At 65.1% G+C, this 10,445-nt stretch overlaps 1 protein-coding gene across 1 annotated transcript; it reads right to left on the bottom strand.

Moving 5' to 3' along the window:
- Positions 1-873: 873 nt before the first annotated feature.
- LOC135892773 (sulfotransferase 2B1-like) lies at positions 874-10,417 on the bottom strand. Its single transcript, XM_065420569.1, has 6 exons — positions 10,282-10,417; positions 9,647-9,855; positions 9,256-9,382; positions 7,640-7,734; positions 6,320-6,500; positions 874-983 (listed from the first exon to the last, which is right to left on the bottom strand). The coding sequence occupies exons 1-6, from the start codon at positions 10,415-10,417 to the stop codon at positions 874-876; spliced, it is 858 nt and encodes a 285-aa protein (XP_065276641.1).
- Between the last annotated feature and the right edge of the window lie 28 nt (positions 10,418-10,445).

Below are 10,445 nucleotides of genomic sequence, written 5' to 3'. Positions count from 1 at the left end.
ACCAGTGGAGGAAGCACGTGCCTGGGGCGGCACATGCTAAGGGGCGGCATTCCGTCCATTCTTGGGGCAGCACAGTCCGGGCATTTTTTTCTTTTTGCTTCGGCAGTTCGGGCGGTAATCTGAGTGGCTTTTTTTTTTTTTTTGCTTGGGGCGGCAAAAATGGTAGAATCGGCCCTGCTTGCCTTGCCTTCCTTACGGGCGGAGTTGGGTGGGGCTGATGCCTTCTGGGCTGACAGCATCCTGGCCCCTGTGGGTATTGCTGGGATCTGCCTGGGAACTGGGTCACCAGCAATCACAACCTTTGGAATGGGGGTGGGGGGCATGGGGAGAGGGAGAGAGAGAGAGAGAGAATGTATGTGTGTGCGTGTGTTCCTGCTGCTCCCTGCTGGATGGGATCATGTTCTGTTCATGGCAAACCCAGAGAAGTTAGATTAAAAAACCAAATCCTCTTGCTAGAAGGTTGCCACATCACCTGATTTTATTTCTTAGAATCCAGAGCCCTGACGCACAGGAACCCAAACTCGAGAGAGACAGAGCAGGCTGCTCCCTGCACAGAGGCCCATCTCCCGCGCCGTGCTCTGGGCTGGCTCTGTGCAGAATTTCACATTTCCCTGCAGAGCCCCCTGCCTGCAAGCAGGACCAGGAACACCCTGCAATGGACAGATTTTAAATACACCTCAGCTGAGCCCTGCCCTGTGTATGCACGTGCTCACTGACCTCACCTGGACACATGCCCCAGCCCAGCTCTGCCTACTGCTGATGCTCTAGTGACGCTGCCCCAGGGGGCATCTCCCAGGGCACAGGAAGAGCAGCAGCACGTGGGTGGCACAGGGCCGGTGTATTGTGGGTGCAGATGTGGCGGGCGCGGGGCCGTCAATCCCAGGGGAAGGTCATGCCCAGACCCTGCATCCGCTCCCGGTAAACGGTGTCGAATCGTTGGCTCTGTGCCTCCGAGAGATGGTTCCTCCAGTCGCCGCAGATCCCTGCAAACCACAGGGGACATGGACTCAGTAGCGTAGCTAGGGGGGTGCAAGAGAAGCGGCCGCTCCCCCCTGAGCACATTTTGCAAAAGCTGCGCCTTTCCACGCAGCCAGCACTGGGCTCCAGACTCGAAAACCGGAGCCGGGTTTTGCATGCGGCCGCCGGCTGGCTCTGGGCTCCGCACCGCCCTCCCCCATCCCCAGCCCTGCTCGCTGGCTCCGGGGCTGCAGGCAGCTGCCTGGCTCTCCGGGGATGAGGAGGAGGAAGCTCCCTAAGCCGGGGTGGGCTCTGCCGGGAGGGGAAGGGGCGGCAGTGCAGCCCCACAGCGCGGCGGGAGGGGGCTGAGGTCAGACTGGGGCCGGTTAGTGGTGAGGCCGGGGCAGAGGGAGGGGTGCTGTCTGGTCTAGGGTGCCCCTCACTCCCAACCCACAGCCCCTGGTCCCCAGCCCTGCCCCCGCAAGCTCTGCCCATGCCCCTCACTCCCAACCCACAGCCCCTGCTCCCCAGCCCTGCCCCCGCAACCTCTGCCCATGCCCCTCACTCCCGACTCGCAGCCCCTGCTCCCCAGCCCTGCCCCCGCAAGCTCTGCCCATGCCCCTCACTCCTGACTTAAAGCCCCTGCTCCCCAGCCCTGCCCCCCCAACCTCTGCCCATGCCCCTCACTCCCAACCCACAGCCCCTTCTCCCCAGCCCTGCCCCCGCAACCTCTGCCCATGCCCCTCACTCCCAACCCACAGCCCCTGCCCCCCAGCCCTGCCCCCCCAACCTCTGCCCATGCCCCTCACTCCCAACCCACAGCCCCTGCCCCCCCAGCCCTGCCCCCGCAACCTCTGCCCATGCCCCTCACTCCCAACCCACAGCCCCTGGTCCCCAGCCCTGCCCCCGCAACCTCTGCCCATGCCCCTCACTCCCAACCCACAGCCCCTGCCCCCCAGCCCTGCCCCCTAGCCCTGCCCCCGCAACCTCTGCCCATGCCCCTCACTCCCAACCCACAGCCCCTGCTCCCCAGCCCTGCCCCCGCAACCTCTGCCCATGCCCCTCACTCCCGACTCGCAGCCCCTGCTCCCCAGCCCTGCCCCCGCAACCTCTGCCCATGCCCCTCACTCCCGACTCGCAGCCCCTGCTCCCCAGCCCTGCCCCCGCAACCTCTGCCCATGCCCCTCACTCCCAACCCACAGCCCCTGCTCCCCAGCCCTGCCCCCGCAACCTCTGCCCATGCCCCTCACTCCCAACCCACAGCCCCTGCTCCCCAGCCCTGCCCCCGCAACCTCTGCCCATGCCCCTCACTCCCGACTCGCAGCCCCTGCGCCCCAGCCCTGCCCCCGCAACCTCTGCCCATGCCCCTCACTCCCAACCCACAGCCCCTGCTCCCCAGCCCTGCCCCCGCAAGCTCTGCCCATGCCCCTCACTCCTGACTTAAAGCCCCTGGTCCCCAGCCCTGCCCCCGCAACCTCTGCCCATGCCCCTCACTCCCAACCCACAGCCCCTGCTCCCCAGCCCTGCCCCCGCAACCTCTGCCCATGCCCCTCACTCCTGACTTAAAGCCCCTGCTCCCCAGCCCTGCCCCCGCAACCTCTGCCCATGCCCCTCACTCCTGACTTAAAGCCCCTGCTCCCCAGCCCTGCCCCCGCAACCTCTGCCCATGCCCCTCACTCCCGACTCGCAGCCCCTGCCCCCCAGCCCTGCCCCCCCCAACCTCTGCCCATGCCCCTCACTCCCGACTCGCAGCCCCTGCCCCCCAGCCCTGCCCCCCCAACCTCTGCCCATGCCCCTCACTCCCGACTCGCAGCCCCTGCTCCCCAGCCCTGCCCCCGCAAGCTCTGCCCATGCCCCTCACTCCCAACCCGCAGCCCCTGCTCCCCAGCCCTGCCCCCGCAACCTCTGCCCATGCCCCTCACTCCCAACCCACAGCCCCTGCCCCCCAGCCCTGCCCCCGCAACCTCTGCCCATGCCCCTCACTCCCAACCCGCAGCCCCTGCTCCCCAGCCCTGCCCCCGCAACCTCTGCCCATGCCCCTCACTCCCAACCCACAGCCCCTGCCCCCCAGCCCTGCCCCCTAGCCCTGCCCCCGCAACCTCTGCCCATGCCCCTCACTCCCGACTCGCAGCCCCTGCCCCCCAGCCCTGCCCCCCCCAACCTCTGCCCATGCCCCTCACTCCCGACTCGCAGCCCCTGCCCCCCAGCCCTGCCCCCCCCAACCTCTGCCCATGCCCCTCACTCCCGACTCGCAGCCCCTGCTCCCCAGCCCTGCCCCCACAAGCTCTGCCCATGCCCCTCACTCCTGACTTAAAGCCCCTGCTCCCCAGCCCTGCCCCCGCAACCTCTGCCCATGCCCCTCACTCCCAACCCGCAGCCCCTGCTCCCCAGCCCTGCCCCCGCAAGCTCTGCCCATGCCCCTCACTCCCGACTCGCAGCCCCTGCTCCCCAGCCCTGCCCCCGCAACCTCTGCCCATGCCCCTCACTCCCAACCCACAGCCCCTGCCCCCCAGCCCTGCCCCCTAGTCCTGCCCCCGCAACCTCTGCCCATGCCCCTCACTCCCGACTCGCAGCCCCTGCCCCCCAGCCCTGCCCCCCCCAACCTCTGCCCATGCCCCTCACTCCCGACTCGCAGCCCCTGCCCCCCAGCCCTGCCCCCCCCAACCTCTGCCCATGCCCCTCACTCCCAACCCACAGCCCCTGGTCCCCAGCCCTGCCCCCGCAACCTCTGCCCATGCCCCTCACTCCCAACCCGCAGCCCCTGCTCCCCAGCCCTGCCCCCGCAACCTCTGCCCATGCCCCTCACTCCCGACTCGCAGCCCCTGCGCCCCAGCCCTGCCCCCGCAACCTCTGCCCATGCCCCTCACTCCTGACTTAAAGCCCCTGCTCCCCAGCCCTGCCCCCGCAACCTCTGCCCATGCCCCTCACTCCTGACTTAAAGCCCCTGCTCCCCAGCCCTGCCCCCGCAACCTCTGCCCATGCCCCTCACTCCCAACCCACAGCCCCTGCTCCCCAGCCCTGCCCCCCAACCTCTGCCCATGCCCCTCACTCCTGACTTAAAGCCCCTGCTCCCCAGCCCTGCCCCCGCAACCTCTGCCCATGCCCCTCACTCCCGACTCGCAGCCCCTGCTCCCCAGCCCTGCCCCCGCAACCTCTGCCCATGCCCCTCACTCCCGACTCGCAGCCCCTGCTCCCCAGCCCTGCCCCCGCAACCTCTGCCCATGCCCCTCACTCCCAACCCACAGCCCCTGCTCCCCAGCCCTGCCCCCGCAACCTCTGCCCATGCCCCTCACTCCCGACTCGCAGCCCCTGCTCCCCAGCCCTGCCCCCGCAACCTCTGCCCATGCCCCTCACTCCCAACCCACAGCCCCTGCCCCCCAGCCCTGCCCCCGCAACCTCTGCCCATGCCCCTCACTCCCAACCCACAGCCCCTGCTCCCCAGCCCTGCCCCCCAACCTCTGCACATGCCCCTCACTCCTGACTTAAAGCCCCTGCTCCCCAGCCCTGCCCCCGCAACCTCTGCCCATGCCCCTCACTCCTGACTCGCAGCCCCTGCTCCCCAGCCCTGCCCCCGCAACCTCTGCCCATGCCCCTCACTCCCAACCCACAGCCCCTGCTCCCCAGCCCTGCCCCCGCAAGCTCTGCCCATGCCCCTCACTCCTGACTTAAAGCCCCTGCTCCCCAGCCCTGCCCCCGCAACCTCTGCCCATGCCCCTCACTCCCAACCCACAGCCCCTGCTCCCCAGCCCTGCCCCCCAACCTCTGCCCATGCCCCTCACTCCTGACTTAAAGCCCCTGCTCCCCAGCCCTGCCCCCGCAACCTCTGCCCATGCCCCTCACTCCCGACTCGCAGCCCCTGCTCCCCAGCCCTGCCCCCGCAACCTCTGCCCATGCCCCTCACTCCCAACCCACAGCCCCTGCCCCCCAGCCCTGCCCCCTAGCCCTGCCCCCGCAACCTCTGCCCATGCCCCTCACTCCCGACTCGCAGCCCCTGCCCCCCAGCCCTGCCCCCCCCAACCTCTGCCCATGCCCCTCACTCCCGACTCGCAGCCCCTGCCCCCCAGCCCTGCCCCCCCAACCTCTGCCCATGCCCCTCACTCCCGACTCGCAGCCCCTGCTCCCCAGCCCTGCCCCCGCAAGCTCTGCCCATGCCCCTCACTCCCAACCCGCAGCCCCTGCTCCCCAGCCCTGCCCCCGCAACCTCTGCCCATGCCCCTCACTCCCAACCCACAGCCCCTGCCCCCCAGCCCTGCCCCCGCAACCTCTGCCCATGCCCCTCACTCCCAACCCGCAGCCCCTGCTCCCCAGCCCTGCCCCCGCAACCTCTGCCCATGCCCCTCACTCCCAACCCACAGCCCCTGCCCCCCAGCCCTGCCCCCTAGCCCTGCCCCCGCAACCTCTGCCCATGCCCCTCACTCCCGACTCGCAGCCCCTGCCCCCCAGCCCTGCCCCCCCCAACCTCTGCCCATGCCCCTCACTCCCGACTCGCAGCCCCTGCCCCCCAGCCCTGCCCCCCCCAATCTCTGCCCATGCCCCTCACTCCCGACTCGCAGCCCCTGCTCCCCAGCCCTGCCCCCGCAAGCTCTGCCCATGCCCCTCACTCCTGACTTAAAGCCCCTGCTCCCCAGCCCTGCCCCCGCAACCTCTGCCCATGCCCCTCACTCCCAACCCGCAGCCCCTGCTCCCCAGCCCTGCCCCCGCAAGCTCTGCCCATGCCCCTCACTCCCGACTCGCAGCCCCTGCTCCCCAGCCCTGCCCCCGCAACCTCTGCCCATGCCCCTCACTCCCAACCCACAGCCCCTGCCCCCCAGCCCTGCCCCCGCAACCTCTGCCCATGCCCCTCACTCCCAACCCGCAGCCCCTGCTCCCCAGCCCTGCCCCCGCAACCTCTGCCCATGCCCCTCACTCCCAACCCACAGCCCCTGCCCCCCAGCCCTGCCCCCTAGCCCTGCCCCCGCAACCTCTGCCCATGCCCCTCACTCCCGACTCACAGCCCCTGCCCCCCAGCCCTGCCCCCCCCAACCTCTGCCCATGCCCCTCACTCCCGACTCGCAGCCCCTGCCCCCCAGCCCTGCCCCCCCCAACCTCTGCCCATGCCCCTCACTCCCAACTCGCAGCCCCCTGCTAGCCCAGGCAGGGCCGGCTTTAGGCCGATTCCCCCGATTCCCCAGAATCGGGCCCCGCGCATAAGAGGACCCCGCGCCCAGCCAGAGCACGGCAAGCCTGTGGCCCCACTCCCCGGGCCGGAGCGCGGCAATGCCAAGTGCCGTCGAAGACTCGGAGTGCCGCCCGGTGAGTATAAGCCCCACAAATCGGGCCCCGCACTTGCTAAAGCCGGCCCTGAGCCCGGGCCTGGACTCACCTTTCCTCAGGAACTCCCCCTTCTGGTGGTCCAAGTACTCGTCACTCAGCTGCGAGTAGTTGGACATTCTGTTCCCCTTCATGCTCTGGAAGGAGGCGTTCTCCACCACCGCGGCCACTTGCTCCTCACTCAGCTCCTTCCCCAGGAAGTGGCAGATTCTCCGCACGCTGCCCCGCAGATCCTGGGGGAAGACACCCGCTGCCATGAAGAGGGTGATTCTAGGGTGACAATTTTATGGTCCACCTGTGCCTCAGTTCCCTCCCGCCGCAGGGTCCTGCTCCCCACTGGGTGCTGAGGAAGACACCCCTTCAAGGGCAGAGGGCCTTGGCCGTGAGCCACGTTGGCCACCTGAGGTCAGACCCTGTTCCAGGGCAGGGGCAGAGGAATGCAAAGGCCAGGAGGAGCCAACACCCGGGACATGGATGCCGAGGCTTGGGGAGCTGGGGCTGGGAACACCCTAGAACACCACCTGGCTGGGGGCCTGGGGCGGGGTTATGTGTGGGGATGGCTCAGGGGCGGGGTTACGTGTGGGGATGGCTCAGGGGCAGGGTTATATGTGGGGATGGCTCAGGGGCGGGGTTACATGTGGGGATGGCTCAGGGGCAGGGTTATATGTGGGGATGGCTCAGGGGCGGGGTTACGTGTGGGCATGGCTCAGGGGCGGGGTTACGTGTGGGGATGGCTCTATGGCGGGGTTACATGTGGGGGTGGCTCAGGGGCAGGGTTACGTGTGGGCATGGCTCAGGGGTGGGGTTACATGTGGGAATGGCTGTAGGGGTGGGGTTACATGTGGGGATGGCTCAGGGGCGGAGCTATGTGTGGGGGTGGCTCAGGGGCGGGGTTACGTGTGGGCAGGGCTCTAGGGGCGGAGTTACATGTGGGAGTGGCTCAGGGGCAGGGTTACATGTGGGGATGGATCAGGGGCAGGGTTATCTGTGGGGATGGCTCAGGGGCGGGGTTACGTGTGGGGATGGCTCAGGGGCAGGGTTATATGTGGGGATGGCTCAGGGGCGGGGTTACATGTGGGGGTGGCTCAGGGGCAGGGTTACATGTGGGAATGGCTCTAGGGGCGGGGTTACATGTGGGGGTGGCTCAGGGGCAGGGTTACATGTGGGCATGGCTCTAGGGGTGGGGTTACATGTGGGCATGGCTCAGGGGCGGGGCTATGTGTGGGTGTCACCAGGGGGCGGGGCTATTTGTGGGCGTGGCCCCAGGGGTGGAGTTATGTGTAGATGAGGTCTCAGGGGCGGGGCTATGTGTGGGCATGACCCCAGGGGTGGAGTTATGTGTGGGCGTGACCCAAGGGCGGAGTTTCCCTACCTGCTGCAGCTCCTCGTAGGTGATGGAGAAGAAGTTCTCGTTGCCCTTCAGCCCCATCCAGCCGGTGACGTGGTCGAACCAGGAGCTGTAGGCCACTGTGCAGGAGAGAGCGGCACGGTGACCCCAGAGCTGCCCCCCCCCCCCCCGGTCCCTCCACCCACTGTTTAATTTATAATTATAGTGGTGCCAGGGCTCAAGCAATTTTTTTACATTCATAACTGATGCAGCCAGCCCAGAGGTGCCGGGGCTCTGAACTGCCAGGCCCAGAGGTGCCGGGGCCATGGCACAAAACAAGCACTACCTCCACCTAAGTCCCCTCTGTGATGTTATTGATATAATCTGGGACCATATAGAACATGGTTGCAACCAAAGTCCTGTAGTGGCACCAAATCTTGTATAAAGGGGGTCAAATGAGGTGTCTAAGACAAGGGTATGGTTTGCTGGTTATGATTATGCTGTCTAGATGTGTGTATCAATTTTGGAGTTGAAGTTATAAATATTGGCTCTAAACTGTCTGTATTTCAAACTTATGCTATGCTTCTGGGAGACAAGTTGGTGTTAGCTCTGCCTAGCCTGCTTGATGGCCCATTAAGGACCATCAGCTATACAATTGACCCATTGAGAGAAGGCAGATACGCCTTGCAACTCAGCAAAGTATGCAGGGACTGGCCCATGTGACTCCAGACTCCATTTTGCTGTAATTTTCCACAGTAAGGACAAAGAGGTGTTCTTACACCTGGAAAGGACATAAAAGGCTGATGCCTCTCCTCCATCTTGTCTTCAATGCTGCTTCTTACCTCTGGAGGGACTTTGCTACGAATGGAAGCTCTACACAAAGGACTGATGACCCATCCCAGCTGGGGATGTTCCAGAGACTTGGTTTGAACCTGCAGTTTATTCCATCACTGCTACAAGCCTAAACCAAGAACTTTGCCATTGCTGTATGTAATTGATTCCATTTAACCAATTCTAGCTCTCATCTCTATCTTATTCCTTTTATGAATAAACCTTTAGATTTTAGATTCTAAAGGATTGGCAACAGCGTGATTTGTGGGTAAGATCTGATTTGTATATTGACCTGGGTCTGGGGCTTAGTCCTATGGGATCAGGAGAACCTTTTTTCTTTTCCTGGGGTAATGGTTTTCATAACCATTTGTCCACATAACGAGAGGCACTGGTGGTGATACGGGGAAACCGGAGTGTCTAAGGGAATTGCTTGTGTGACTTGTGGTTAGCCAGTGGGGTGAGACCAAAGTCCTCTTTGTCTGGCTGGTTTGGTTTGCCTTAGAGGTGGAAAAACCCCAGCCTAGGGCTGTAACTGCCCTGTTGGAGCAATTTGTCCTAAATTGGCACTCTCCGTTGGGTCCCGCCAGAACCGCAGCGTTACACCCTCCATGGTGCGCGGCCGGACGGCCGTGCAGCAGCCTATTAAGCCCCACACAGCAGCTCATTAAGCTGTGCTGGGCCCTGGGCAAAGGGCAGCTCAGAACTGGCTGGGGATGCACAAACTGGATCCCATCAGTGAGTGGCTGGGAGCCCAGGCATCGGGCGGGAGGAGGCTGTCTGCGTATCCCTAACTGCAGCAGGGCCCCCGAGGGCCCCGGGGTGCTGCTCACCGTTCCCGCTCAGGAAGTCCTCGAGGAAGGAGTCCAGTGAACCAGGGTCCTTGAAGAAGCACAGAAGCTTGGAGAAGTGGTACAGCGAGACCAGGACGTCCTTGGGGCAGCGCAGGGTGTAGATGATCTGGGGGGAAGGGAGGGGGGTCACTACCAATCGGGGGAGGGGATGACAAATGAACCCAGCGATTAGCCACCCACCCCGGGCTGTCACCTCCCCACCCTCTCTGCAGGGAGAAGGATTCGCCGCACCCCACTGGCTGCTCTTCCGCACGCCCACATTGCTGTAACTCACACCCAGCAGCAGCCCTGGATTCACCCCCCTCCCGACGCACAGCCCTGTCGGTGCCCCTCAATCCCGACCCACAGCCCCTGCTCTCCCGCCTCTCACCTTGGCCTTGGAGCCCTGCAGGGACTTGGGGAAGAGCTGGACGGGGAGGTGGGAGGAGAGCAGCCGGGGCGGGGGGTATTTCAGGGCAGCCTCCAGCCCCGTCCGGTTCTCCACCCAGGGCGCCCGCTCCCAGTTCAGCACGCTGCGCACCCAGCCGGGGTCCCCGTCACAACGGATCAGACTCAGGATTTCCAGCATCCAGTTAGTGCCTGGGGGTGAAAGGGTTAATGGGCCTGAAACAAGCCCTCAACCTGCTAGGTCCCCCTCTGCTCCCAGAGCCGGGGAGAGAACCCAGGAGTCCTGGCTCCCAGCCCCCATCAGCCGAGGTGCATTCACAGTGCTAAAATCAGAAGCTCTCATTTTGCTGTGCCAGGGGTCTCCTGGCCCTGCCGGTGGCTCTGGAGAAAGCCTGTGATCAGAGTGTGTCTGCAGAGAGCCAGCCTAGCACCAGGTGGGCGAGTTGGGCCCCAGGGAGCAGCCTGCTTTGTCTCACTCTGGGCTGGGCATGTGTGTGCGCCTGGGGTCTGGCATCTAGGAAATCAGGTCATGTGACGGGTTTGGTGTTTCCATCTAATGTCCGTGTGTGTGTCAGGAGCCCCCTACACACACACACACACACACACGTTCTCCCCTACCTGACTTGGGGTAGGTGATGTTGAATATGTCGTCGTCCCGCACTTGGAATTCGTTCTCCACGTAGCTCAGCTCCTCGGGGGAGTAATCCAGGCATGGGAACAGTACCCCCTTGTGGGTGAAGTATTCACGCGCCATGGCAGGGCAGGGACAGAGACAGACCTCC

This window comes from Emys orbicularis, chromosome 20 (genome assembly GCF_028017835.1).
Source record: "Emys orbicularis isolate rEmyOrb1 chromosome 20, rEmyOrb1.hap1, whole genome shotgun sequence".
Classification (NCBI taxonomy): Eukaryota; Metazoa; Chordata; order Testudines; family Emydidae; genus Emys; species Emys orbicularis.
Note: the sequence above shows the minus strand (reverse complement) of the source record. Positions and strands in the feature narration are given on the sequence as shown.